The sequence below is a fragment of the Melozone crissalis genome, unplaced genomic scaffold, assembly GCF_028551555.1.
Source record: "Melozone crissalis strain CALT ecotype California unplaced genomic scaffold, PUWL_Pcris_2 ptg000008l_1, whole genome shotgun sequence".
In the NCBI taxonomy this organism is placed as follows: Eukaryota; Metazoa; Chordata; class Aves; order Passeriformes; family Passerellidae; genus Melozone; species Melozone crissalis.
Window position 1 is genome coordinate 14,989,553 of NW_026535786.1, and position 27,958 is coordinate 15,017,510.

At 47.4% G+C, this 27,958-nt stretch overlaps 1 protein-coding gene across 1 annotated transcript; it reads left to right on the top strand.

The window, feature by feature from the left end:
* Positions 1 to 4,393: 4,393 nt before the first annotated feature.
* Positions 4,394 to 27,954, top strand: HGD (homogentisate 1,2-dioxygenase). Its single transcript, XM_054270164.1, has 15 exons — positions 4,394 to 4,444; positions 4,628 to 4,663; positions 9,816 to 9,887; positions 12,740 to 12,828; positions 14,515 to 14,620; positions 16,671 to 16,730; positions 17,204 to 17,295; positions 17,887 to 17,921; positions 19,034 to 19,113; positions 19,243 to 19,342; positions 21,636 to 21,760; positions 22,339 to 22,443; positions 23,578 to 23,704; positions 27,059 to 27,240; positions 27,823 to 27,954. Exons 1-15 carry the CDS (start codon positions 4,394 to 4,396, stop codon positions 27,952 to 27,954), a joined length of 1,392 nt encoding a protein of 463 aa, XP_054126139.1.
* The last annotated feature ends 4 nt before the right edge of the window (positions 27,955 to 27,958 follow it).

Genomic DNA, 27,958 nt, shown 5'->3' on the forward strand with positions numbered 1-27,958 from the left:
ACGGCAGGCTTTAGCACAACTTTGAGGACAATTCCCCAGCATGCATGTAAGGAAGGTGGTTTAGATGTTCAGAGCTCTCTGTGGCAGCAGAGAGACTGTGAAATGTAACTTTGGCAGTTCAGCTGTTTAGCCAGCACCTGCTGCAAATACCATTAGATACAGAAATGTGGTTTCTTTTTCCTACTTTGGCATTGTATTGCTGTGGTACAGCATGTTGTGCCCCTTGGCCTTACCTGTGCACAGAAATGCTGGTTCCACACCTACTGAAATTGCACAGGGAAGTTTATTCTCAGCATACCACCATGGACTTCTCTCAAAAAGATGCTGAACATAAGACCAGCTCATAAATAAAAACATGCTCTTTGTTGACTAGTTCAAAATTAAATCTGGACTGTATGAGCAAACCAACTTAAAATTCAGTCATATTTTTGAATAAGAGGAGCGTGAAGGGAAATAGTGGGTGATTAACCCATGCACATCTACGTTCCCTTTGACCTGAAAGTTAATGTTTGCACAGTGGAAATGCACTGCTGGCTTTGGGTTAAAAATTGTTTAAAGGACAAGGATGCCCAGTAGCTGTGAAGGCTACAACTATGGTCAGAGCTTCCATCTTTCTGTCTGATACCATCTGCTTTTCCTGAGGCTGGTTCTGCTATGGCTTACATGGGTTTGATGGACTGTGCTACCCTTGCTGAATATAAGGTCAGATTGCAAATTCAGTGGCTGTCCAAAATTAGCACCAGAGTGGGGAAGAACAGAACAAAGCAATGTGACTAAATTTTCTGCTGACTTCTAAGAGTGGTGGTTCTAGCTTGCAGGCAGAAACATCACAGCAACGTGAGCAGGTGGCTTCTCCAGCTTCTATTCATGCAGCATCTGCTTTTTGTCAACAAGGAGTGTGTGCTTTCTGCTGCAGACAACTTTTATGGTCTTTCCTGCACAAATAAATGATAATAATTAACCTGTCTGGCATCTCCTGCTGAACAGTCCCAGAAAAATGACAAGGACATATTTCATAAGAGCCACAATACAGGAAAGTACATGTTATTAAAAAGAGCCTTTTTTAACACATTGCTATAGGCAGTGATTTAAAAAACAAGTATAAACATTGTTGGTTTATTTTGCTATATTGTGATGAAAGGTTCAAAAAAGAGGTTAATTGTCCTGGTACTAAGTAGTACACTATCAGATAAACAAAGACAGCTGCTCTAAAGAGCTGCTGTCCAATTTAGCAGTGTGTAAAGGGTTAACAAGCAAAGAACAGATGCAAATTGAGGAAGCTGGGATCACAGAGACAGAAGTGAATGAGGATATTTATTAATAGGTACATCATGATGCATTGTAGCTGATGAAGATAGGAGAAGTTGGTCAATTTGGAAGCAGGGTGCATCACTGTGAAAAGCAACAGGTTGTTGCAACAGGAGGGGCACAAATCCATCAGAAAGAATCTGCCTCAGTCACCCCTGACGTCTTTTGCCCACAGGAGGGAAGAGCTTGACTCTTGGCACCGGACAATGCCTTGCTGCAGGACACAGTAGTGAGCTGTGATCCAATAACAGTTCACACCATGGCCCCACTACCTGAATCAGCAGGAAACAAAATGCCTTTTAATGCATATGCTGTGAATTCAAATTTTTTTTAGTCCCCTTTTTCTGTTGGATCAAATACAAGCTGCTTCAACTTCTCATTGAAAGGAAATATTTTCCATTCTCCTCGTCATCTTTCATTCATCACTAGGATGTTGAACACTAGCTGCTAAATTTTCAAGCAAGTCCCTTGGTATTTTCATGCTGCCTCTCTGAAGTAGAAGAGCTCTTTGAACACCTCTTCAGATGCCTCTGAGAGCAGTTCACAAGTAATAAGCTGCTGGTATGCAGGTACCTTCCAGTTGTACATGCATCATGTAGCAAATACAGTGGCATGGATGTCTTTGCTTTTTGACATATCTCTTTTGGGTCTTGTTGTGTCTTTCACATGGAATCTCTTTGGAGTAAAGGCCAGGTAAAGACATGCACCAGATAACGTCATGAACACAGAAAGGTAGCTGAGAAAACACTCAATGCTTTTAATGCTCTTAATTCTTCCAGGCTTAATTTATTGTGTTTATGCCCCATGTTTATTGTCCTGGTTTAGGGCAAGTTTGGGAGGAAATCACCCTAGGACCTTTATGCAATAACAATGCATGCATTTCCATGTTTCATAGTTACATGACAATGAATCCAGTTGCTAAAATATTAATGAAGTACATCTATATTTCATGTTACATAAGATTTATAGTCGAGATTTATACTGCAACTAACTAAAGGAGTTGTTTAGGCTAAATCACAGATTTACTGAGCCTGGATGTGACCTTTGGAGATATCTCATCCAATCCCCTGCTCAAGGAGAGTCAGCTGGAGCAGGTTGCCCAGGACCATATCCAGATGTGTTTTGAATGGCTTCACTGGTGGAGAATGCACAACCTCTCTGTGCAATCTATTCCTGTGTTTGACCACCACTTAATATTCACATTTATGGGCAAGGAGGGAAGTCCACAGAGCTACAGGCCAGTCAGCCTGACATCCATCCCTCAGAAAGGATGCTTCCAGGCAACTAATCCTGGAAAACATTTTCACACACATGAAGAGCATGAAGATGATTTGGAGTGATCAGCATGGATTTATTATTTCCCTCTTGAATTGTATGGGCTAAAACAGAAACACAACATGTGTTAAGATTTTTTTTCTGCATTTCATATAATTTGGAGATCAATAACTTAAGTGGCATTTCAACAGAATCTTACTAAATAATGTTTTTCATGGAATGGAATGGAATGGAATGGAATGGTTAGGCAGCCTAATCAGCTTTAAAACATTCCATGGCCATCAAGTGAGTAAAGTGACAACACCTTGTCTGGTTTTAGGAAACAAAAACAACCAGGAAATAGGCCTACAGATAATTAAAAAGCAACACCTTTCTTTTTACCTGTCCCATGAGAAGAAAACAAGAGAATGGAGCCTGTAAGGAGATGTGAGCAAGGTGAAATGAAGGCTCCCAAAGGGAAAAGTAAGGTAAAATGTGATGTTCTCTCTCCTGCTGTGTGTTTCAGTAAAAGAGGATCTTGGAAACCCCTGAAACTCTGCAACTGCAGTTCACTAAACTGTAGTCAAATGTGTAATTTTTCACTGTCAGAAAATAAGTGAGGTGAACTTTTTACTCTTAAATCTTGTCTGGTAGAAAAGGAGTCTCAAGGGTAGGTGACAGGTGCCAGGTACTTCATTTCTTTGGCAATGATGAATCACTGCTCAAGGTGAGCTAACATATTCACAATCTCTGCCCTGTCCTGGAGAATTCCTCTCTGCTGGAGCAATTTTTTATGGCAAAGCTGGGAGAGACCAGGGTGTGGAGAGAGCCTTCTTGGTGTGCAGAAACAGAGACCTGAAGAAGACTTATAACTTGGAGATTACTCAGTTCTACTCCAAGGAGAAGTCTCTCTCCCTCTCCCCCATCCAGAACCATTGGCTCTTCACGCAGCCCATTTTCTCCCTCAGGGCAGCCGGCCCATTTTGCCAGCTCCTGAAAGTGTCAGCTCTCAGTGGCTGGAATGTGTTGCTCAGAGGAGCTACCAGTTTCCAGAGAAGCAAAGGTGGTTTAGGACCTGGCCCTCCTGCAGCCCAAGCTCAGTGGCTGCTGTGGGGGTCACAGGGGCTGGCAACTGCTCTAGGGAGGGAAGGCTTCCAGGATGCTCTAGGAGAGGAAGGGACATTAATTCAGGGTCACATTCAAATTTCAGTGGGTGCCTCCTAGAAATTTCCTCCTGGCAGGGCATATAAGCAGAGCAGCTGATGGAAATGGAAAAAAAAATGCTGCTTTTTATTTTATTTTTTTTTTAAAGGAGGATGTGGAATTCAAAGTAAAAAAAAAAATCAAATAAAATCAATTGTGTTTTTTCCCCTGCAACTTCTGGAGTGCAGAGCTACTTTCATTAGTATTCTGTAGGTAAATGCTTGCTGCCACTTCTTCCCCAGCAACAGCTTTCTTGAAGAATATTAATATTTCAGAATTCGTAAGTTCCCCTTACGCTAGCTCTAATCACAGGAATACAAAATCGTCCCTTGCTTTTGGCCCCAAAATGCTGTGTAATGTTGCCACACAGTGTTTCCCAAATATCACTGCCTTCACCACGATGAAGATGTGATCTCTTCTATCCCCCAGCTCAGAAGAACTAATGAACAAATATTTGTTACACATTTAAAGGGTTGTGTCTGAAAATTGCTAGAGGTACAATTTACAAAAGAAGTTTATAAAACAGTTGCAGAATGGCTTTTCTTGGTTCTAAACACCTTGTTCTTTGCCCCTCCCCATGTGTGGGAGCTCTGACCCCTTTTTTAACATCCAAGGGGGAGCAGGGGCGATGAGGAAACGCAGTCCCCCTCACCCCCTGTTTGTTCAGATCGATCCTGGGGTTGGTTCTGCAGAGAAGGGCGTTTGGTTAAACACACACTGGGCTGAGCAAACAGGTTGAAAATTCCCTTGGACTTTCTCACTCCCAGCACTGTCAGCCTGCCTCCAGCCCAGCTCAGTTGGTCAGTGAGCAGGCTTTGCTTGCCAGCTGCTTTGGCCAGCTCGGGGTTTGTGTGTGCTTCAGGAGGAGGATAACCAGGAGAGGATGACGGGCCTGCAGGTAAGAGGTTGGGTGCCTGGAACCCACCAGTGCTGGCTGTAGAAACCCTTTCTCTGCTCACACTAACTTTTTGGGGCTGTTTCATTTTATTGTGCCACTCTTTTGTGTGCCAAGGTGTGTTTTTAAAGCTTTCTTGGGATGAAGTATTTTGCTGTGTTTCATCTATAAATAAGGATTTCTCTCCCTCTTCAGCTCCTTTGGAAATCATTCTTGGTCAGGACCTCTTCATGGTGGGAGTTGTTCTTTCCCCACCTTTGGCATGTGCCCCTCCTCCCGTCCTGTTTGCCAGGGGGTGTTTCCCCCTCAGCCTATGAAATCTGGCTGGCAACATCTGCCCAGATGTTGCAATCCTGGCAGCCCCAGCAGCGGCTCCATTCAGGGCTGTTCCTCAGGGCCCCTTGCAGGGCACCTGGAGCTGCCAGGCTGTGCCCATGCCCTCCTCTCCCAGCCCCAGCAGGGCAGCTGGCAGGAGCTTTCCCTGCACCATTTGCCAGAGCATGGGGCAGCTTTGGGAGGAGGGTGTGACAGGGGGGTTTGTGGCTCAAGCACAGGAACATGAGACTTGCAACCCTGAATCTCATCAGCACCTCACCACTGTTATGGGGAGCCAGCTGCCCCAGGGCCACTGGGGTGCATGAGCAGCATGCAGGAGGGGCAAGGCCTCACCCCAGGACATGGTGAGTCTCAGGAACTTGTGTAGGATCATCATATTTCTCCCTGAACTTTTGGGATGTTATTGTTACTAAGCCTGGTTCTGGAGATACAAGAATGTGCTCCTTCCCCACCTTCTGTAATGCTCATTATTCTACACAGTGCTCTTACAGCACTCATTCCCCTCTGAGGAGTCCTGTCTCCTCAAACACTAGGATTTCACTGTGCTTCTTCCCTGCCTGTCCATGACACTTCCCAGCTCTCACTATCCGCCTTCAGCAGCAGGACAGCCTTGTCCCTGCGCCATTCCAGATGAGGATCCAGCTGGTTCATCTCATGGCTGTGACTGCATCTTCCATGTCCATCTCTGCCTCACTCCTAGAAGCCCTAACACCTTGTGGCTGTGGCTGCAGGCTGAGCGTGGGCCTGCCCTGAGCCGCTCATGGGAGCAGGCTGCTCTGCCAGCAGCTCCTCTTTGGGACGTCACATGTGTCCCTACCCCGTCATCACCTCACCAGCTTCACCCTCTCTTGGCACTTCTCCTCCAAAACTGCTGGCTTACCCTTCCTCTCCACTCCCTGGCATCCATCCCTCTCTCCTACTGTCTGCAGATGTCATGTCCCAGCCTAGAGCTGAGCAGGTCCTTTCAGGAAAGGTCTGGCCCTGGGCCATCTCCAGCACTTTTGGAGTACAGGGATGTTGAAATGTCAGGGGAGGTGGCAGCTTTGTCTGGGGATATTGGCCCTGCAGCACCAGGGCAGAGCTCTGGTTTGTGTGCTTTGGCTTCAGCCTGCCAGGAGGCTGTGGAGCCCCACACAGAGGGTGAGAGACCTGCCCTGCCCATTGCCCCAAATGCTCATGTCAATGTTTCTGCATTTGTGTTAAACACTGCAGGGCTGACTGGACTGAGCTGATAAAAAGTGCCATGTTTCTCGTTGAGACAGGAATGTTGTTTCCCTGTGTCCTGCAGCAGGAGCTGATAGAGAAATATATTATGCAGTGTTTGAAGAAGGGTCTTAATTACTTTGCAGACTATGTGTTCAGACTTCAAATGCATTTTTCCCATGCCTGCTGTCTAATCTGGAGAACAAAAGGTTATGGTTTATAGGTCAGAGCACGACACCCATTGCGAGCACTCTGCTTTACATCCCAGTTATTCCAATCAATGAGCTGTGCTGAATTTTTTATGCTGTGCTGGGCTTTTATCTCTCTCATTTTATCGAAAAACTACAAAACAAAAACCAAAGTGGAGTCAGATGAATACCTAAGGTTCTGTTGGCATAAAAATCTACAGGATCTTGAACAAAATAACAACAGTAGTTAAAAGCAGGGCTGAAAACAAAGAGCCACAGAGACTATTTTGTGTAACAGAGAAACCAGCTGCTCAATTACAAGAGTGCCCATCAACCTACCCAGCCTGGAGATTTCTATAACTTATCTGGGAACTGTAGAGGCCAGGTAGAGATGTAGGGGGAAGTGCTCTGGGACTCAAATCATGGTACCACTTCACACAGAACAGTTGGTTTCCATTTTCACAGATTTTTCAGCCCAGGAAGGACGCTCTGCTGCTGGGCAGGCAGAAAGAGATAATTTCCCTTGGCTTGGGGGCACCTTGTGCAGCACAAAATGGGAAATGAGAGGTGGGAGGTAGATAAATAATACATAATAAATACTGAGAATAATAATTTTGGCTACATGTCACAGGCTTGGAGGATGGGAAGGGAGAAAGGCCGTGATGTGCCTGGCCCTTTCACCACTGCTCCCACCAGCCTGTATCAGCAGGGTCCCTGCATGGTGCCCCAGGGCCCTGGAGCATGATGATTCCAAGGCATGCAGGGAGCACATGTGGCACAGCTTTTTGGGAGCCCAGATAATGTTTGACACCAACTCCCTGTGGGCATGTAGAGGAGGGAAGCTTCTCTGAGGTATGCCACAGGGAAAGAGAAAATGAAACAGGGAATAAGAAAAGGCACATCCAATCTCTAGGCAAAAGTCTTGGAGCCACACTCAGGGTGATAAATCACCAAGCAAGGCGTCTCCCCTCCAGTGGCTGCAGTCCTGTCAATGTCTTTTTTTCAGCCCTCGATGCAGTTACCTGAGAATTGGTCTTTTTTTTTTTTTTTTTTTTTTTTTGCTTGGCAAGAAATAATTTATTTGACCCAACAATGATGCAGCAGCTTCTGCTGCCCCCCCAGAGGCAGCGGGGCAGTGGCACCCCCTGCAGCCCCTGGTGCAGCCGGGGAAGGCAGCAGCTCTGCATCCCAGCATCCTTCCCAGCCCGGTGGGAAGTGCCCCTGGCATCGCTGTGCTGGGGCACAGAGCAGCTGCTGCTGCCGAGCTGTTTGCTTTCTTTCCTCTGGCCCAGCAAGCAGAGGTAAAGGGACTTTTGGGGATGTGGATGGGCAGCTCGGATGTGCAGGTCCCCAGCTTTTTAGCCCGAAGGACAAGGGATGGATTTGTCACAGCAAAATCCCTGTGCTTCCTTTCCCCCTCGCCCCAGCAGTGTGACAGGGGCTGCCGGGGAGCACACGGCGCTTGCCAGGGGCACAAACCCTCCGAAGAGCCGCCGGCTGTCCCCTCCCAGCCCTCCATCAGCATTCAGCAGAGCCTGTGGAACCTTGCTGGCTGTGCTTCCAGAAAATCAGCTTGCTCCCTCTTCGTCCTCTTCCCTCTTTCCTCCCCTTTTCACAGGGCTGCCCCGAAGGCAAATGCTGGGACAAGCTCAGTGTTACCGGTGAAGGAGGATGCGGTGTGCAAGTCTCAGTTAATTCTGGAACTGCTGCAGTCCCATCAGATATTGCTGCATTTCCGTTCAAAAGGAGGGAGGGAGGAAGAAAAACAGGGCGGGGAGGGGGAATGTTCCAATACAATACATTTGCCAAGGCTGCTTAGGTGACCTACTGCTTTGCATATCAATATGCTTCTCGCAGAACCCGGCGGAGAGCAGCTCCTAGCGATGTATATTCATTTACAAGACGAGAGAAATATCCTCCCTGCACCGAGGGAAACCGGGATGTTTTCAGGTTCGGGCTGAGCAGGGCTTCCAGCCAGCCTGGGCCCCTGGGAATGGCCTTCTCTTACAGGTCGCTGAAAGGAGCCTGAGGGAAACACATGATTTCTCTGGAGGTTTCAGGCTTGCTCTATGAGTGTCTCCTACACTGGGAAAATTATAAGGAGGCTGCAAATTGCCCAAGGTTGAGCACCCCTGGGGGGAATAATCCAGGCACTGTAATGCTATATATAAAATAAACCAGGTTATAGGGGCTTCTATAACCAGGTCTGTCCACTTTAATCTCACACCTGTGCCTCCTGGGGGGTCATACCACGCTGAGGATTGTCCCTGTGCCTGCCAGGGCTGCTCAGTGCTGGGGACAGCCAGGATGTGTGACAGCCAAGCCTGAGGGCTCCTGGGCTTTGCCATCCTGGCGCTGCTGTCTGAAGGCTGATGAGCAGCCCCGCTCCTCCTGCAGTTGTTAGAGGGCAGCATTAATATTTAACTCCCTCCCAGGCCAAGGGGCTGAACCACCAGCCGCTGCCAAGAAACACCTCTGTGCTCATGCAGAGTTCAACAGAGCTGCTCTGTGGCATCCTGGAGCATCTGAAGGGACTGTATTTGCATTTCTGACAGTGCAAAGCCAAGGTCTCTGTTATTCCTGCTTCCCTCATGTGTGTCAGGCTTGCTGCAGGGCTTTTCCCTGTGCTGCAAAGCCAGGATCTGCACCCACTCTATCCTGTGGCCTTTAGCCATGCTCAGACCATGAGAGCTGACCATGTCTGCTCCATCTGTGGGTATCTTGGGAATTCACTGCCCTAGAGACCCAGAAAATCACCCAGTTATGGATTAATCCTTGTTTACTACCATGGTGGACAGTTCATGCCCAACAGGACAACACTTTTGTAGGGCAGATCAGGGACACAGTTTAACTTGGCTGTGTTTCCCTTCATCCCCCATCCCATCTACAACCTGACCTTTTCTTTGAGCATGGGGATTTATCACAAGGCATGCAACCAAATGATTCCCAATTTAATTCCCTAAGAATCTGAGGACCCAGTGAACAAATTTGCAAGGCAATCTGGAGATTTTGGAACACCCATGATTGAAGCAAAGTCAGATTGAACGTGAATGGTGCTAGCACACATCCATAATGTTGGTGCACAGTTCTTCCTATCCATCACCCTGCTGTCCTTGAGTCTGACAGTATATGTGATATTTGGGTTATTTCTCACGTACCTTTATGGAGCAGAATGCTGTCAAAATAGACATGCAGCCTTAGGAGAGCAATTCCTGTCTGTGCTTCCCAGCCCAGCACACGGTTAGCTAACGAAGCAAGTCCAGGAGCTGTGAAAATGGTCTGTGGCAACACGCAAGCAGATCACTTGAGAAAGTCTTAATGCATACAAAGAGCCTGGAAAAATGCATGGGAAAGCAATGGGTGGGTGGTTGGGAGAGGTTTTGATTGTGTTTTCAAAACAGTGATGAGCTGTGTGGTCTGTTTTACAGTACATGTCTGGATTTGGAAATGAACATGCTTCTGAGGATCCACGCTGCCCAGGAGCTTTACCAGAGGGACAGGTACTGAGGGTTTTTTAAGTGCTTTATCAAAATGCACTCTTGAGTGAATATCTAATCCTTTGGCTTCTTTTCATCTAAACATGTTTCCTTTCTCTCTGCCACCATGAAAATTTCCGGCAGTCTTCTTTATACCAGACTGGAATAATAAGATGCTGGCAGAATTCAGAACTAAAGATTTCCATTAATACTTTCTATTTTAAGTTATTTGTGAGCTTCCAAGTTTCACCTTGGGTGTTAAGACCTGCCTAAATTACCTCTGCTCAGCAACAGGGATTTTTTTCCTAAAGGAGTCTGCAATACAAGTGACTCAGCCACACTGAGAAGGAAGCCACCAGCTCTGGATTAAACCAGAGCAGAAATTTGAAGATTGGCAGAGAGATATGTTCATGCAGGAGAGGCAGATTTCACAACTTCTGTAGGAATGGGGTTCAATGAAGCTGACATACAAGTCTTTGCCAGGGGAGAAGCTTCTCTGTAGGGAGGGGACATAAATAAATACCTGCAGTAATAAACTGACAGATTCATTTTTAAAAGTAACTTCTGAACAAGTTTGATGACAGTAAATGTTATGGGGTCATTCTGTTTTAAGGGAAGGAATTGCAACAAATGTGGTGCTACCCTCCTGGTGCCCAAAGGTGAAAAATGAAACCCTGAAGAATTAAGCCTCCCTCACCTCCTTTTGTGCTGGCCTCCTTTACACCAGCACACACTCTGAGGCTGCCTGTGGCTTCCCTTGGGTCTCCCGAAATCTTGGGACTTGGCTGGCAGCACATCTGCTATGAAGGCAGTTTTAGAGGGTTGGGGCTGTTCAGTCTGAAGAAGAGAAGGCTCCAGGGAGATTTTATAGCACCTTCCAGTACCTAAATGGGGCTGCAAGGGATCTGCAGGCGGACTTTTCACAAGGGCATGTAGAGGATAGGGCAAGGGAGAATGCCTTTAACCCAAGAGAAGGCAGGCTTAGATTAGATATTAAGAAGAAATTCTTTGCTACAAGAATGGTGCAACACTGGCACAGATTGCCCAGAGAAGCTGTGAACAGCCCATCCCTGGAAATGTTCTAGATCAGGTTGGATGGGGTTTTAAACAGCCTGCTCAAGTGGGAAGTGACCCTGTCCATGGCAGGTTGGTTTAAGGTCCCTACCAATCCAAACCATTCTAGGATTCTATGACTTGGTGCTAATTACCAATTAATTACCAATTGCCAATTACATCCCTTGGTGCTCCCCTTCCCCATCTGTGCAGAGAGGCCAGTAGAGTTATGGTCAAATGGAGACCTTTTGCTTTTCCTGAGCTTCCTGGATTTCCCCAGTTCTGATATTTTGCATGTTTGTGCCAGTGAGGACACTAACACACAACACAGGGACATGGTGAATGCAAATGTCCCCTAGGTGTGCATGGCAGCCCACGGTGTGCTCACAAGAAAGACAAACTGCTGTGCTGGCTCAGGCTGGTAGTTTGGCTGGTGCAGTGTCTTGTTACTGAGGCTGGCTAGAAAAAAGGTAAGATATAGGCACTTAAAACTGGAAGATCAATAATAGTGACTGCTGAAAAGGCAGTGGGATCTGGTGGATGTGCTCTTTGAGGATTTCCACAGCAGCACCACTTTGCAGAGCGGACTCCTCCAGCTCCTGGCTGAGGTGCTCTCATCTGGACAGAGTGTGGACTCTGTATCAAAAGAGTTAATAGAAAAATGTGAAAACAAGTTAGACAAAAAAGATTTTCAGTCCCAGGAGTGGATCCTTTCTCCGATGCAGTATTTATAAGACTGGCATCTGCAGTAGTGCTGGCTAAGTTAAAAATTCCAAGGGTTATTGATCCCCCTGCTTCGCTGCATGCTGGTACTGACAAAATGGAGCTGGAGGGCTGGAGGCTACACACACACTGAGAGCTTTAGCTCTCCCCTCTGCCCACCTCAGGGCAGGGTTTGATGCTGTATGGATGGCTGCTCTGCTCAGCAGCAGGATACAGGATGCTATAGTAGACCTTGCAGGAGGGAGATGGGATAGCAAATGGTGTATGACTGTCCCACTGGGGTGTTCCCTGCAGTTCTCAGATGTCTTTGCTTCTTGCTGATCTCAAACAAGTAGATGGTGGCCTACTTAGATCAAAATGCTTAGTTTCTGTTCTCTGAAAAGGAGGACTCTGTCCTCCAGTTATGAACTCATAAGGGTTGGTAAAACCTGTGCTAGTTGTACCCACAGCTCTGCAAAGGGGGTAATGCCCCCTTTGTACTCCAAAGGAGGACTCTCACTGTGCAGAAACCCTGCAGGAAAGCAAAGGCTCCTACACAGGTCACTGACGCTCTTGGGCAGCAAGCAGCAGTGTCAGGAGGAAGCAGTACAACACCAGAACCCCTGCTCTGGGCACTGCTTCTGTAGGCAGAGGGCAGGAGAAGGGAGAATTCAGTGCATTCAGCCTCTGTGTCTTGATTAGCCTTTTGGAAAGGCAGCCAGACATGATGCTCTGGGGTAGCCCCTCTGAACACTTGGTCTGAGAAAAGTTTGTGCTCAACACCAGTGTGCTTTTCAGTCTGTATTCACTGGGGATTATTTCCTTTTCCCTGATAATTCCCTGTTTCTAACCCTGTGCAGCACTGCCCCTTGCAGCTTACTCTATTGCAGCCTCAGTGGCTGTGCTGACTCCCTTGGGCACTTCTGTGGTGTGTGGGAATGGTGTTTGGGGTCTGGCTGGTGCTCAGAGGAGCAAGAGCACACGAGCACTGGAGCTGAAGCACAGCCCCAGGAGAGCACAGCACCCTACAGCACCAGGGTGCCCTGCTCAGTGCTCTGCTGGAGGCTTCAGAGCCACGTTCCATGGCACTGCCTCACTCCTTTGTCCTTGTCCCCCTGCAGAACAACCCCCAGGTGTGTCCCTACGGCCTGTACGCGGAGCAGCTCTCGGGCTCTGCCTTCACCTGCCCCCGCGCCACCAACAGGAGAAGGTACCGTGACCCCGGCACTGGGGGGATGTGGCACTGGGCTGGGCTCTGGGGAGCAGGGGAGAGGCTGCCTCAGTGCCAGCACTGCTTCCTGCAGGCCCAGAAAGGTAAAAAACCTCTGCTGTGCTCTGGGAAAGGGCCAAGGACAGAAGACCACGGGTGAGGAGAGAAAGGGCTTTGGTGGGGAAAGTGGGTTAAAAACATGCTGAGCAAGGGGTGGTTGGGGTGGGAAACAAAGTTGTTTTCTGAGCAAAGTGAGGAGGGTGGGGGATGCTCAGAGGGACCACGGAGTCCTGAATAGGTTGTGTGCTGTGTGAAACAACCTCGGGGTTTCAGCCCTGCTGCTTCTATGGAGTGATCACCCCTGGCCCTGGCACTGGTGAGCAATTGATGATGCACAGTGTCAAAGCCAAGCCTCTGAGAAAGATTCTTTCCTCCTAAGGGATGTTCCTGCACACTGGTTGGGGCCAGTGAGCTGCTAGATCAGTCTGTTCTCATTTTGGGGCTGCCCAGGGCCTCAGAAAAGTGCCAGGACCCAGCATGATCTTTAACACCTCAGCAGTGCTGGGAACAGCTTGTTCCAGCCAGCAGCAAGCTTCCCAGAGCTCTGTCCCGGTTGTCATGCTCCAGCCATAACCAGATTGCAGAAGATGGGTTTCTCTTTTTGCTTCTCCCACTGTGGCTCTTCTGTCCCTTTTCCTGCTTGTTCAAATGAAAGGCAAATGCATCATCTGAGATGCCTCTGCTCTTCAGGCTGGTGCCAGCTCTCAGTGTGCGTGGGAAAGGGATGAATCATTGTTTGCTGCACGAAATTGTCCTTGATGGAATTTTTCAAGCTCTCAAGGGAGAGCTCCGTCCTCCCCTCTCCCACTTGCCCAAACTGGAACCACCACTGTTAGCACATCACAAGCATGGGCTGCCCTGCCTAGCTCAGGCTTTTCTGATCCCCTCTGCTCTCTCACCTGACTGAAAGCCCAGCTTTGGGCTTGGCTGCAGCATGCAGGGGGTGTGGATGCTGGAGTGGCAGTGCTGGCAGGGCCCACAGCCCCTGCAGGCAGCAAGGAAGGAGAGTGACGGTCCCAGGCAGTGACAGAGGCATGGGGGACCTCCTGCAGCAGCGGGAAACATCACATAAAACTCTGGCCTTTGCTGCATGGGCATGCCCAACCAAGCAAGGGATGCTACTTTTTGTAAGGCATCCAAATTCAGATACAGGCTGTCTCCAGAGAGCTCCTCTGTTCTTTCCATTGGACACTGCTCATCCCTGCCTTGTTCGAGCTGCTTTGTAGCTGCTTTAAACAAGCTTCTTTTTTCAACTGTGAGATTGCTGTATTTCAGCAACAGAAAAGGCTGTATCTTTATTTTTTCATATGCATTTGGGTGAATGTGAATTGTGTGTATTTACATGTAAGTAATTACATGTAAATACACACAGACATTTACCTATATAAAGCAGGATATGTTTGTATTTAGAGCCCATAATAAAAGCCATCTCTCTGGATACCTCTGGCTGTGAGCTGTTGTTTGCTATGTAATCTTAATATTAATATTACTAATTTGATATTTAATAAACCTCTTGTTCCACTTGCCACCCATGTAAATGTTATTCTAGGAGCTCAATCAGCCAGCAGCCACCCAGAGGATTTAACCTCTTCCCCAGGCTAACCCAGGTGTTTTCCTTGTTTGTAGCTGGCTGTATCGAATCCTGCCTTCAGTCTGCCACAAACCCTTCAAACCTCTCGAGGAGGGCCACCTGACACACGACTGGGATGAAATTCAGCCTGACCCCAACCAGGTAACCATGCTGGAAGGAGCCCTGGTCCTGCCAGGAGTTCAGTCAAATGTTAAACTAACCCAGCAAAGGCACTGAGTTGCAAGAGGTCTGAGGGAGCCATGGTTTCCTTGTTTGCCACCTGTCCATTGTTCCTCCCCACGGTCCCCCAAGGAAGGACAGCTCTCCATGCTCGTTGTTTCCCATCTTGGCAGATCCTTGTGCTGCTTCCCAGCACGGCTACAGTGCCACAGGGTTAGATCTGTGCTACCTGGCAGCTCCCCTGGGGGCTCCTGCTGGCCACCTTTAATCTGCTCTCTCTTCTCCTTCCTTCAGTGCCTCCCCATGAAATTCTCGTGCCCCAGCTCAGCCAGCAGAGCAGCTGCATGTCTCTGCCATCCATCCTCTCCCTCCCTGTGCTTTTGGAGAGGCTGCTGGCTGCCAGCCCATTTCTCTGCAGCCCTTGTGGGAAATCTCTCTTCATTCTGGAGATTCAAACAGAGAGATGGTATTTGTCTTCCTCTGTTACAGCCTTGCCATTGTCTTTAATCATGATTTCTTCCCTGCCAGCCCCAGAACATTTGGTTTTGCTAATCTGTTGCCATTCTCCTCTCAACATCATCTCATGGTCATTGGTTTTCACTTCTCTCAGGTTTTGCCCTTTGATGCATCATGATCAGCTAATTTCCAGCCTCCCGGCAGCCTCACCATTTGTCTAAATAATTTCCTGGATCTGCTGGAATATGTTTTCCAGCCATTGACCAAGGAGCAGTGACAGGCTCATATTTACATGCCTCTGGTGCTCCTTCCCAGATAAAGCTCCAATGACTTCTGTTATCACCTCATCCATCCTTGATGTCCTTTAGCACCTTTATGATTATTTATGATTACAGTAATTCCAAGATGCCCAGCTCTCAAGCATTTGAAACCATTTATGTGTAGTACGTTTTTTTGTCTAAGGAAAGTTATTTCCTGGCAGTAAGTGGGAGCCACCCTCCTGCTTTCCTTCTTATCCTCTCTGAAGCAAAGCCAGAGACAAGGTTCACTTTGCTGGACAGCACCTACTCTTCCCTGAGATGCTTTGTGTTTCACACAGGTACTTAAGGAGCTTCAGCAGTCCTCATCCATCTAAAAAAATGCCATATGGAGGCACCTTATGCAAAGCCCATTGAAGTCAATGGGGAAAATGACCCTTTAAAATTACCCAAGGACAATGGCAGAATTATAAAAGATGACAGAACTGAAAAGGAGTCAAATGTGATGAAAAAAAATGGGGTGACATCTGAGCAAGAAATGCTGAAACAGAAGAAAGCTCTCCAGACTGGAACAGAGATTACAAAGGGAAACTATGATTGAGAGGCAGGGAAAAACCAAATACCAGTAACAAATGTCACAGTAATAAACCAGCCAAACAAAAACAAACCAACCAAACAAACAAAAAAGCTCCAGACAAATATAAACTGTGGAACTTCTTGTGAGAGGATGCAGGTGGATTCAAATCCAGCAAATATTTTGGACTCCTCTGGCACTTTCTGCCTGAGGACCTCGATAGGCTTTGCAAGAAGTAATTAGTGCCGCTCATGGCTCCTGCTCATGCAGGCAGAGCTATTTCTGCTTTGGATGTGGGGAAAATGAGGTGGAGCAAACAAAAATGTCACGTTTGGGTCACAGAAGGACTGAATCATTTAGCATGGAGCACAGGACCATAACAATTTGACTGTGGAAAGCTGGCTTATCTGAATTTTTTCACTCTCAAAAGTGTTGTTAATAGAGACAGATTTTAAATAGGATTTTTTTGACCTTGGCACTACACAGGCCTGCCAATTACTTTACAAAATTATGATTAAAAATTTTAAAAGCCCCCCCAAATAAATATTTTTAAATAAAAAAAAAACCACAGCAACAACAAAACCACTTGTAAACCAGATGATCAAGGCAACGAGGAAAGAGAGGAAAGAGACAGCTCAGCAAGGAGAAGCAGGGGAAGGACAGGGTTCTACTTTCTTTTGAATTACCACTATTTGTGTTCTGATCACTGGCACCTCCTTCTTGTTTTTTGTTTGCTGCAATCTAGCTGCGATGGAAACCTTTTGAGATTCCCAAAGCCCCTCAGAACAAGATGGACTTTGTCAGTGTAAGTTGGGGAACCAGGGCACCTGGGCATCCTCCATCTCTCTTTCCCCTCAGGGGGTGGTGGGGCACACAAGATGCTCAGAACTGGGGTAATATTGGCATGTTTGAAACCACTGGGCTTGCAGAGCATCTATGGGAGGGGAGAGGATTGCAGATTTCAAGCAATTGGCAGTGGGCTTGATTTTCTTCATTGACTTTCAAGGAACTCTTAAAGAAAGAAAAAAGCCCCAGCCCTCAGTTTTCCCCAGACCCTTGGCTGGAAAACCCCAGCTTACATGGATTTTAAGAAACCTTTATTATATTGAAATGAATCCAATGCATTTGACAAAGGGCCACGCAGAGGAAGGCTGGGGACAGTGAGGGAAGTGAGAGAGGAGGTGAGACCCAGCCAGCGGGAGGGGAGAGGGGAGGAACGAGGGCTGCCCCTGCTGCCCTGCCTTCTGCTCACTGCTGGTGCCTCGGGTTTGCCTGCAGGGACTGCACACCCTGTGTGGGGCTGGCGAGCCCCGAGGACGCAATGGCATCGCCGTCCATATTTTTGTCTGCAACACCTCCATGACTGACAGGTCAGTGCCCGCTGCGCTGGGGGCTCAGGCTGCTCCAGGCTGTCTGTCTGTCTGCCACCACCTGGAGTCCAGCTCCCAGCGTCCCTGTATGTCCTGTGCTCCTGTGTGCACAGGCAAACGTGTTCTCCATGTCCACAGTGGGTTGTGGTCAGACACTGGAGAAGTGCCTGAGGAACCACCAAGAGAAGTAGGCAGCTGGACATGGGGTGCAGCAAGAGGAGGTGTCTTGGATTTAGGTCCTCCAGGTGCTCCTCAGAATTCAACACACATGCAGCAGGCACTGCTGCTCGCTGCAGGGGCTCAGGGGGGAAATGAGCCCCACTCCCCAGCTTACAACAGCTGATGTGCCCATGAGTACAAGGGCAGGGACCTGGCAGAGGTCAGAGAACATCCTGCTTCCAGGCTGGGCCGTTTACTTAAGAGTTGGACTTGATGATGCTTGTGGGTCCCTTCCAAGTCAGAATATTCTGTGAATTTGGGAAACTCTGCCATGTCAGTCTCCCAGCTCAAACCTCCCCAGCCGTGGCTGTGGTGTGCACAAATGCATGGGGCTTATGGCACCTTAACCTTACTGTTTCCCTTTTTCTTTAGATGCCTTTATAATTCCGATGGCGACTTCCTGATTGGTGAGTTGATGCTTTGGCTTCTTTGTTCCTCCAGGTGGTTCTGCCTGGGCTACCACCTGCCTGCCTCTTTGTTTTTCCAGAGCCTGGGGCTCTACAGCCAAGATTTGGAGGAGAGGGTTGGTTTCACCCCCATGCCATGCTGATTTGGTGGTCTGGCACCAGCTCTGCTCCTGTGCCAGACCTCAGCTTTTTGAGCAGTGACCCAGCTACCTCAGGGATCATTTCCCAGGGCTCCCCAGACTGGTATAAGACACGCCACAGGCAGAGGTTTTCTGGAAATCATAAACCTCAGGATTTCAGAACAGCTTACAGTTGGATGCCTTTGTTGCTTTAGCCCAATATTATTTGGCACGGCAGCTTAGCTCCCATGCTGTGCCAGCCTCAGGCAACCAGACTGCCACAGCGAGCATGGAGGTTGACACATAAAGTCCACACATGCTGAAAAATATTCTGAGTGGTATCAGAAGGCAGATATTTGCTTGTATCTTTCTTGAGTAAGGAACAGGAATGCCTTCGGGACACCAACAGGAACATTTGTTCCATCAAATAGCTATTAAATTGTTCTCACTCACCTCCCTCACTACTGTGAAGTAAAAGTGCCAGGGCAGGTTTTGTAAATCTGCTAGTTTTTCAAGTCAAAATGTGAGCTCTCCTGTGCCAGAACAGTCATGGAAAACAATGCAGATGTTAGCAGAGTACTGCTTCTACCCTCAGGAAGCAGTTATTCCCAGACATCTCACACTGCCACAGTCCTGACAAAGATGGGTACGTGCACTGTTTTGTATGAAGATTGTGAGACAGAGAGGTATGGACCCAAATGTATCAAATCCCATTTATTTGGACTGTGGTGCAAATCTTACACCAAGGGGCCACAAAGCTTTGGCTCATCCAAGTACCTTCTGTGACATGGGGATGATGGAGCTGGCCAGGAAGCTTCACTCCAGTGCACATGTCTCTGCTGCAAGAGTCTGCATGGGAGCCCAGACTGTTTGTGTAACTGTGCCAAGAAGGGCCCATTGCTCTTCCTTGGAGCCTGGGTGCTCTGACAGGGAGAGAGAAGGTGGCAATCACCACACTACTTCGGATCCTCTGCCTGCATTTTGTTTCCACAGTGCCCCAGCAAGGAAAACTGCTCATCACAACTGAGTTTGGGAAGATGCTAGTGGAGCCCAATGAAATCTGTGTCATCCAGGTAAGGGCTGAATGCACCTTGCCTGTGGCTCAGAGCCAGAGGTTGAAGCAAGCCAACTCCTGCACTCAGCTGCTCATGGTTTGTCAGCAAAGGCCTGGGAGGATCCTAGTATCTTTCTTTATTTTCCAGCAAGGAATGCGTTTCAGTGTGGAGGTGTTTGGAGAGACCAGAGGCTACATCCTGGAGGTGTATGGGGCACACTTCGAGCTGCCTGACCTGGGACCCATTGGTAATGATCTCCTGTTACACCTGCAGTGAATTCCATAGGGACAGGCATGAATTACAAGCCCAAATCCATCACATCCTCCCATGCACATGCTGCTTCAAAGAGTTGTTTTCCATTCCAGCACTGTTATTTCCCAGAAGAGCCCCAAAAATGTGACACGTTAGTTGTCCAGAGATTCCCCTGGCACTGAAGGAACCATTTGTCCCCCACCCTCTTTCCTGTTGTTTTCTTTTCAGTTCTGGTCAGCGTGTCCCCATCTGCTGGCTCTGAAACTGTTCCTACCAAAAGAAACCCAAGAGGCCATCACCACTAATGCCTCGTGCTTACAGAAATGGCATAAACTGGAGTGATAGGAGAGAATTTTCCTGGTGAAAGGAAGGGCAGATTTCAGAGGCAACTGAAAATGAGATATTCCTGAAGGCCCATTTTAGATTTAATCAAGTGGTTTTTTCCCCCCTGCTTCTGTTAACAGAGGAACCTTGGAGCTCTAGAGTCAGAAACTGCTTCCTCTGGAGAATTCTAAACCAATAAAATGAGCAGCACAGGACTTGGACCAGCAAGACATTCACATCCCCATGTGGTGGATCTGGGGAGGATCTACTTTCACTAAGTGCAGGTCTAGCTCTCAGAAATCACAGATCCTCTGTGCCAGATGCCTCCTGCTCTGTGCAGAGTCACAGATCATGAAGGCATGGCCTCTTGCTGCCATGACAAAGATATTGTGAGGGGACACAGCATCTGAAGGCCTGCTGCCCACATTGTGGTTGCCCAGTCAGCTTTCTGGCAGTGCTCAGCTCAGGTTATGTCACCTTCCTCATCCCTTGGGTACTGGCCTCCAAATTTATCTTCTGAGAAAAACACCTCCTGCTTGCTTCTACTAAGATTGTCCCAGGGAAGGGAAGTGAAACTCCTCTTGTAACAGCTAAAATAACTACAAAACCAGTGCCAACAGTTCTCCACTTTCAGACTGGTGTTTTGGGGTTGGTTGTTTAGATTTAGGTTGGATTGGGGTTTTTTTCCCCACTAGATATTTTTAGTTCTCAGCATGACCTAGAGGACTAGCCATGCTTCAGGCAAATTAAGTGGTATTATCAATCAGTAACAAGCTTGATGTGGCACATCTGCATTCAGGGGCATTTGTATCTCACAGCCATGGTGAAAGTGAAGCTGGTCCTTCTTTCAGTGGAGAACCAACCCAATCTGCAGCTGTTCAGTGGAACCCCACTTGAGCATCTCTTCTGTGTGACATTCTGGGCATATCATTTTCCACATGGAGCCTACAGTGTTTTTCAGCAGCTTGCCTTTTAGTCAGCTGCAGCTTTCTGCCATCCCCCACTTGATTATTGATATGGTTGCCCAGCCTGTTTGTAATAAGTTTTCCCATTAGCTAGTTTTTCAGACACAGTTATACTTTCTTTTGGATTTTGGTTTGGAGTTTTTTGGGGGTTTTTTGTCTCCAGAAGGCAGGAACCTATTATAAGGCTTACTTTCTGGAGAAAAGAAAAAGTCTGCACTTGCCTGTAAACCTTTTCAGGAGGTGGTAATTATAAGAGCTCCTCTTCTCACCATCTACCCGCCTTGCCCTCAGAGACCAAGATCCTTTGTATTTCAGTCTTACTTTATTTTAACTTCGCTTTTCACTTGTAAAAAGTGACAGCTGGAGAAAAGCAGTGACTGTTAAACCTTAGCAGCAGGTAGTAATGTCTGCATTTTTATCCAAGAAATTCAAAACCACTTTGTAACAATAATACTAACGAGGAGAAGAATGCTCCAGCACCCATATGGTGCTTTGCACTTTGAAAATGCACTCTTCACATTAAGCAACCCCTCAGTATGCCCTGAGTCTGTAGGTATCGCTATTTTATTGCTCTCTTTGTTAGCATTCAGAAATGCATTTGGCCCCCTTGTGACATGCCTCGTAACTTCTGCATGGCTAAGCATCCTGTCAGCAGGATGTCCAGGAACAGAGAGCAATTCATCCTCCATTTTTCACTTAATTCCTGGTTGTTACATGCCTTTAATTGAGGATGACGTACTAATCTTGTTCAGAAGGCAACTGGTGGGACCTCTCTTAGTCACAAAGGGAGCACGGACCTGAATGCTAGGATGAATTACAATCACCTACTCTTTGGAGCACAAGAAGTACATGACCATTTCAGGTTCCATGGTGAGCCAAGAAGCAGTCAGGTCATTCATAACACAGAAAGGCACCCACAAAGCAGGAAATGGCACCAGCCTCTCACTTCCCTAGCAGACTGCCCAAAGAGCTTTGTCACCTTCTGTCCTTCTTTCCCAGGAGCCAATGGCCTGGCCAACCCACGTGACTTCCTGGTGCCCGTGGCGTGGTACGAGGACCGCCAGGTGCCCGGGGGCTACACAGTGATCAGCAAGTACCAGGGCAAGCTGTTTGCAGCCCAGCAGGTGAGGAGGCCCTGGGAGAACAGGTAATACTGAAGTGAAGTGACTGCCAGTGCATGGCCTGGGATATGCAGCTCAGCAGCAGGGATGTCATCTCACAAACTCCTGCTCACTTATGTGGAGCAGAACTGAGCCCTTGTCTTCTTGGGTCATTCATTTTCCCAGCTGAGGATCCCCAGTCTGGGGAAAAAGTGTTTGTGAAGACTTGGTTGTCCAAAAACTCAACAGCGGTCTTTGCCTCCATATGTTTATAGTGACAAAGTAGAAATGAGGAGCTGGTGCTACTGTGAAAATCCATAGTTTCCTTACCAGAGCTGGTGTTGCAGCTGGCCTTGCCCAAACACTGCCTGAGTACTCAAAAGCTCTTAGAGACCAAACCCCAGAGGGAAGGCTGAGGTTCACCAAGACGAAATGCTGAGGAAAACCTCATCCTCACAACACTGGGCTGTGCTTAAATAGCTGCCAGTGTACCTCCCATCAGTACTAAACCCACCTTTCACTTGGGAAAGAGCAGCATCCTGCACATGTGCAGCATGTTGGAAAGCTGTGTGTGGTAATCCTCTGTCTCTTTGCTTTGCTAGGATTACTCCCCCTACAATGTTGTAGCTTGGCATGGGAACTACACGCCGTACAAATACCACCTGGAAAAATTCATGGTCATTAATGCCGTTGCTTTTGACCACGCGGTAAGTTCTGGAACTGGGCAAGGCGAAGCAAAATTTTGTGGCCACCGTACCACCCAAACCCACCCTGAGCTCCAGGGGTCTGTGCCTCTTAGAAAACATGTCGTGCTCTAAGAAACAGTGTGAAATCTTTTGTGCTGCTTTCTGTGGGTCCAAACCAAGATTTCATAGGAGAAGACATCCTCCTTTGTGGTACAAAGACATGAGTGGAAGTTGATCAGCTTCTTAAACAGCTCTGTGCAGTTTAGCATAGAATTTCTCTGCCCTGGATGAGGAATGAATACTGATGCCAACATACACTGTGCAACTCAGCAAAAACACCGTTGCTTCAAATTCTTGCCTTGATTTATTTCTTGCTATTGGACAGGCTCCTTCCTCTGGTTCCTCTGAGTCCAGCACTGAATTTCATTTTGAAGAGCTGGCAGCTTTTATTGCAATAATTTCTAGATTTTATGGAAAATAACTAAGGCCAAAACTAATGTAAGCAACTCATCTAAAAAAGACACCAGTCCAGTGGGAGAGATGAGATGTCCACAGCAATGCAAATGGGTGTGCAAGGGAGACTGGAGCATTTTCTAGTGAGAGAACCAACAGAAAGTATTGTTTAAAACTCCAGAAAAATCTGCCAGGGGAAGGACAGGTTTGGGATGAAAGCCCAGAAAATCATTTTACTGGACTAGAGATTTCAACAAGCCACAATTTCTCTGCAATTTCTTCTCCATTTGTAAACTAAGAGGGCCATGAGGCTAAATGCCTCTAGCAGGATGTTCCTGTCCTCCATAACTGGCTAAGGAAAAGGTGTGGTTTTGTGGTAGGAGTGTTGGAGACTGCTCCTGGAATTGCAGTACCTCATCTTGCAGTGTTGTCCACCCTCCTCATCTATGCTGCCAGCTACGACGGCCAGGATGGGAAGGATTGTCAAAGCTGCTCAAGGGAATAACCATCCAGACCCATTTCTCATCCTCCCTGTACAGCATGGAATTGAGTGCTGTCCCCCAGGGACACTATCAGGTGCAGGTGACAAAAGTGTTTAGGCCAGGGAGAGGCTGTATCAGTCAGCTTTACCACCTGGGTGACCTGAGCAGACAGCTCTGAGCCCTGCTCCATTTCATGCTTTTTTGCTTTGCTTTTTTCCAGGATCCTTCCATCTTCACTGTCCTGACAGCCAAGACGACCCGTGCTGGCGTGGCACTCGCTGACTTTGTCATTTTCCCCCCGCGCTGGGGGGTGGCCAACAACACCTTCCGCCCCCCCTACTACCACCGTACGTCTGTGCCGCCCTGGCTCTGCCTGAGCCCAGGGCTGCAGGAAAGAAACAAGTCCCCATTTGTTTGAGAGCATGTGCAGGGAAGCTGCAGCCTGGTTTGTTGTCCTTGGCTCAGTTAGTCAGCTTCTTGGAGTCAGTCAGTCCTCCCTGGAAAACAGACAAATCCAAAGATGTTCCTATTTAAAGCATCTCATGAAAACTCAGAGGTGATGGGCCATTGTTTCTGCATAGGTCTATGTGTCTGTACTCAAGGGGCTCCCACAGAGCCTGGGTGCATATTGAACTTGGCATTGTACAAATGAGTCAGATATTGTCCTGTCACCCAGCCATGAATCACTTAATATCTCATTAGAGTACATAGATAAAGAACAGGAGAAAGGGAAATATCATATTACAAGCAGTGAGAAGCCCAGAGGGGTGTAGACCTGGCACTGGTATGGTGAGATCAGAGTTACAGCAAGGGAGGGAATTGGCTCTCCACAGCCCTTCTTCACCACCTGCACAGTGATGGAGGTATTGCTCACATTTAAGAAGCCAGTGATGAGGAACTGGCTTCTCAGGCAGGGAGTTGGTTGATATTTTTTGGATTTGGTTGATATTTTTTGGATTTGGTTGCCATCCGCAGACCTGGTTCCTTTTTGGCAATTTTTTGGCTTCGTCTTGGCAGAGCATGGCAACAAGTTGCATTGAATGGATGCTAGAAATCCAGTTCCTGACATGGGACTGCCCTTCCAGGGAGAGGATGAGACGCCCTGCTCTGTGAGATTGAGGGGGAAAGCATGGCCATCCAGCACCACTTACATCAACAGCTAACAGACTCCATCCCAGAAGATATCAAGTGACCGTGCTGTGGTCACTTTGAAGTGCTGAGAGGATTTTTGCACACTTACTAACCACAGTTTAACAGCCAGTTCCTTCTGCCACTTAAATTATTTCCAAACACCTTGGAGGCCAGCAGAATTAGTGGCACTTGCAAACATAGCAGTCAGCTCTGCAATCATCTGAGTAAATTCCACAGGCAAAGTCCTGCCCTGTCATTCTGCTTTCATTTGCAATAATGAGGGTGACAGGAAAACACATCTCCTGACTGGCTGGGTTAGTGCCAAGACACTTTTCCTAGACCCTAGGAAGTGAGACACACTGCTGGTTAACTACAATGAAGTTGCTGCTCATCAGCAGAGCTGTGCCAATTTTACATGGATGCATTGTGTGCCATAACAAATATGAAGTTGTTCAACTTTGCTTCTTCTGAGCTAAAAGGCAGAAAGAGCTGTCCTTCTCTTGTCCATGTTGTGATGATCTAAGAGCACCCATGAGGACAGCTGTGACTGCCACAGCTACTCACTTGACCAAGCATAAGCCATAAGCTGGAGCACTAAATTCAGGATGAGTAGGTTGGTTGTCTGCTCTACCCCAGCCAGGGAGAGGAAGAGCTTGAGTGAGTAAGGCAGACATTGGGATGGTCAACTATCAAGACATGCAGATGTTAATTCCTTCTGCAATTAGTGCTGTGACGAGAATGTTGTTGCATTAAGAGAGGTATACCAGGACTGAGCAACTCTGGGGTAGAAGTGCCATATTGATTCCAACAAGTTCAGTTCTGCTGAACTCCCTTCTCTCCAACTATTTCACCAGGGGCTTATTTTGCTTGCCAGAAATCCTTTGTTGCCTCCTCTCCTCAGGTGCAGTGGAAAGCCTGTGTTCAGAGAATTTTGATGCACTCAAGAGTTATATTTCATTAACTTTGCTCCAAGTATAGCAATGGTGTTTTAAAAGTATTCCTCTTAGACACCGTAACAATTTCACATACTAAGGGGGTTGTACAGCTTGTAAATACTGACTTCTCCTGGCTGCATTTATATCCTTAGAGGCTGTGAATTACTCCTAAGTACTTTTGAACTTAGACTGAAAATCCCTGATACGCTTTTTATACCATGGGCATATATAAATTCTGTCTGAGAGAATGCTTATGTGATTCTCATGATGGTGGGTCCTTAATACCTACTGGCCACTAAGAGATTTTAACTTTACAACATCCTGCTTGTAGACAACACTATTTAAGTAACAGGGACGAGAGGCACACCTAAGATGTTTGGGTTCACATATGAAATTTGCAAGCGAAAAAGAGACTGGACTCTGCTCATCTCCTTAGTTCCAGGCTGGTTTCCTACTTACCTGCCCAGTCTTCCTAAGAGATATTAAAATTTCTGTTGCAGACAAATTGGTATCCAGCTCTCAGGGTCTGTACTGCGGTTTAAATGCGTCAAGTGCAGTACATGAGCGGTTCAATGAAAATCTTGTAACTATCCAGTCCTACATGAGACACTGACAACTTGGAATGAAAATTAATGAATGTTTGCATACATATATAGGCCAACGCTGCTTTGAGCTAAATTAGTTTTGCTGTTAAACATTTCAGACTCTGGATTGTACTTAACAAGGATTGAACTAGTGGTTAAAAACGGCTATATATAAAATAGCTAGGGAAGCATGTCCTGGTTTTGCAAAAACTAAATGCTGAGCAGAAAGTTGCCATATTGTTTAGTCACATCAGGTGTAGGAAAGCTGAAAGCTTGGATGACAGGTGTTAAATAGTTTCCTTACAGGGAGCATAACTCAGTAAGTACTGAACAATTACATATAACCATCCTTGCCTACATTTGTGGTATGTTATTTTAGTGGTTTCAGAGGGTCTACTGGAAGTTATTCTTCCTCAGGGAAGGACAGATTTGGATCCTTGTCTTTGGGCATACAGTGGATGTAGAGAAGTAGGCAGATAATGCATGAATTAAAAGCGTAAGGTTGTGAAGTGTCTGACTGCACTAGAGGTGGTAGAAGAGGATTATCAAAATAATTTCCTGCTTATAACCTGGGACAGCAGAGCAAACTCTCTCATAAGACTTGATCAGGTAGACTGTGTCTGTAACACAGGGGTCATTCCTGAACTTCCTTTCCAATGCCTCACAATCCCTAATCCAAGTCTGTAAAATCAGGTTGCACCATGCAGTCCTTATGCAGGTGTGTTACTAACATAGCTCAAGATGGCAGGAAAAGCACAGGTCTAACAACATCATTTAGGGATTGGTGGAACCCCCTTCATTAAGGTGATTTCTAATGAACTTCCTTCATCAGGGAGCTCTGTTTCTAAATTCAGGAAGTAAAATCCTGTACAACTTTACAAGCATTGCCTTTAGGTTCTCTAAAGTCCCCTAGCATGATACCCTGTCCAGAAACTTCCAGTCCACCCTCTGCTTGGCCCAGTTTAGCTCATGGGTTTCAAGGAGCTCACAGCCTGTCTGTGATCCCTCCCAAGCACCGTTCTTTGCAGCCTCTTCTCTTTGCCTCCTGCAGGGAACTGCATGAGCGAGTTCATGGGGCTCATCAAAGGCCACTATGAAGCAAAGGAGGAAGGTTTCCAGCCGGGAGGCGGCAGCTTGCACAGCATGATGACCCCTCACGGGCCAGACGCTGACTGCTTCGAGAAGGCGAGCAAAGCCAAGCTGGAGCCGGAGCGGGTCGCAGACGGGACCATGGTAAGGAGCCAAGGGAGCTCATAAGAGTTGGGGTAGAGCCCACTTTTAAACTAAAGCCTAGTACTGTCACTTCTTGCTGGCAAGCTGGAAAAGTACTTGGACCCAACTGCTGCAGCATTCAGCTCCCTTACCAGTGAGCAATGGTCAGCTCCCAGGAGCTCCCCTGGAGACATCCAGTGGCAGGCAGCTTTGATCATCAGCTCACATGTACTGCTGCCTGAGCAGGAAGCTGGGAATTTCATTGTTGTCTTAGCCTGTGGGCAAAGAAGCAAACACCCTGACTGTCCTCCTGTCTCTACCCCCTAAGATCTAATGATGATCATCAACAGAGCTTGAACTAGAGCTTTTGGAACAACCTGGCTGTCCTAGGCAGGCAGGGAGTCCAAAGTCACTCCTGAGACCTGACTAATTCCAGCATTGCATTGCCAGATCTGAAGAGCATTCTCCCTGTGTTGGTCAGGCTGAAGAGAGAACCTGGAAATACTGGACCATGTATACAAATCCTGTTTGTGGCAGAGCAGACGCCTTGCCTGGATTTAAAATTTTCCTTTTACCCTAACCTATCTTTCCTCTTCCCAACAGGCCTTCATGTTTGAATCATCCCTCAGCCTTGCTGTCACGAAATGGGGCCTCCAGACCTCAAATCGCCTAGATAAAAACTACTACAAGTGCTGGGAACCTCTGAAAAGCCATTTCAACCCTAAATGCAAGTAAAGGG

Coding starts and splice junctions, on each gene's coding strand:
- HGD (XM_054270164.1), top strand. CDS start 4,394: ATGAGGAAACGCAGTCCCCCTCACCCCCTGTTTGTTCAGATCGATCCT. Junction 12,829..14,514: donor CGCGCCACCAACAGGAGAAG/GTACCGTGACCC, acceptor CCTTGTTTGTAG/CTGGCTGTATCGAATCCTGC. Junction 16,731..17,203: donor ACAAGATGGACTTTGTCAGT/GTAAGTTGGGGA, acceptor GTTTGCCTGCAG/GGACTGCACACCCTGTGTGG.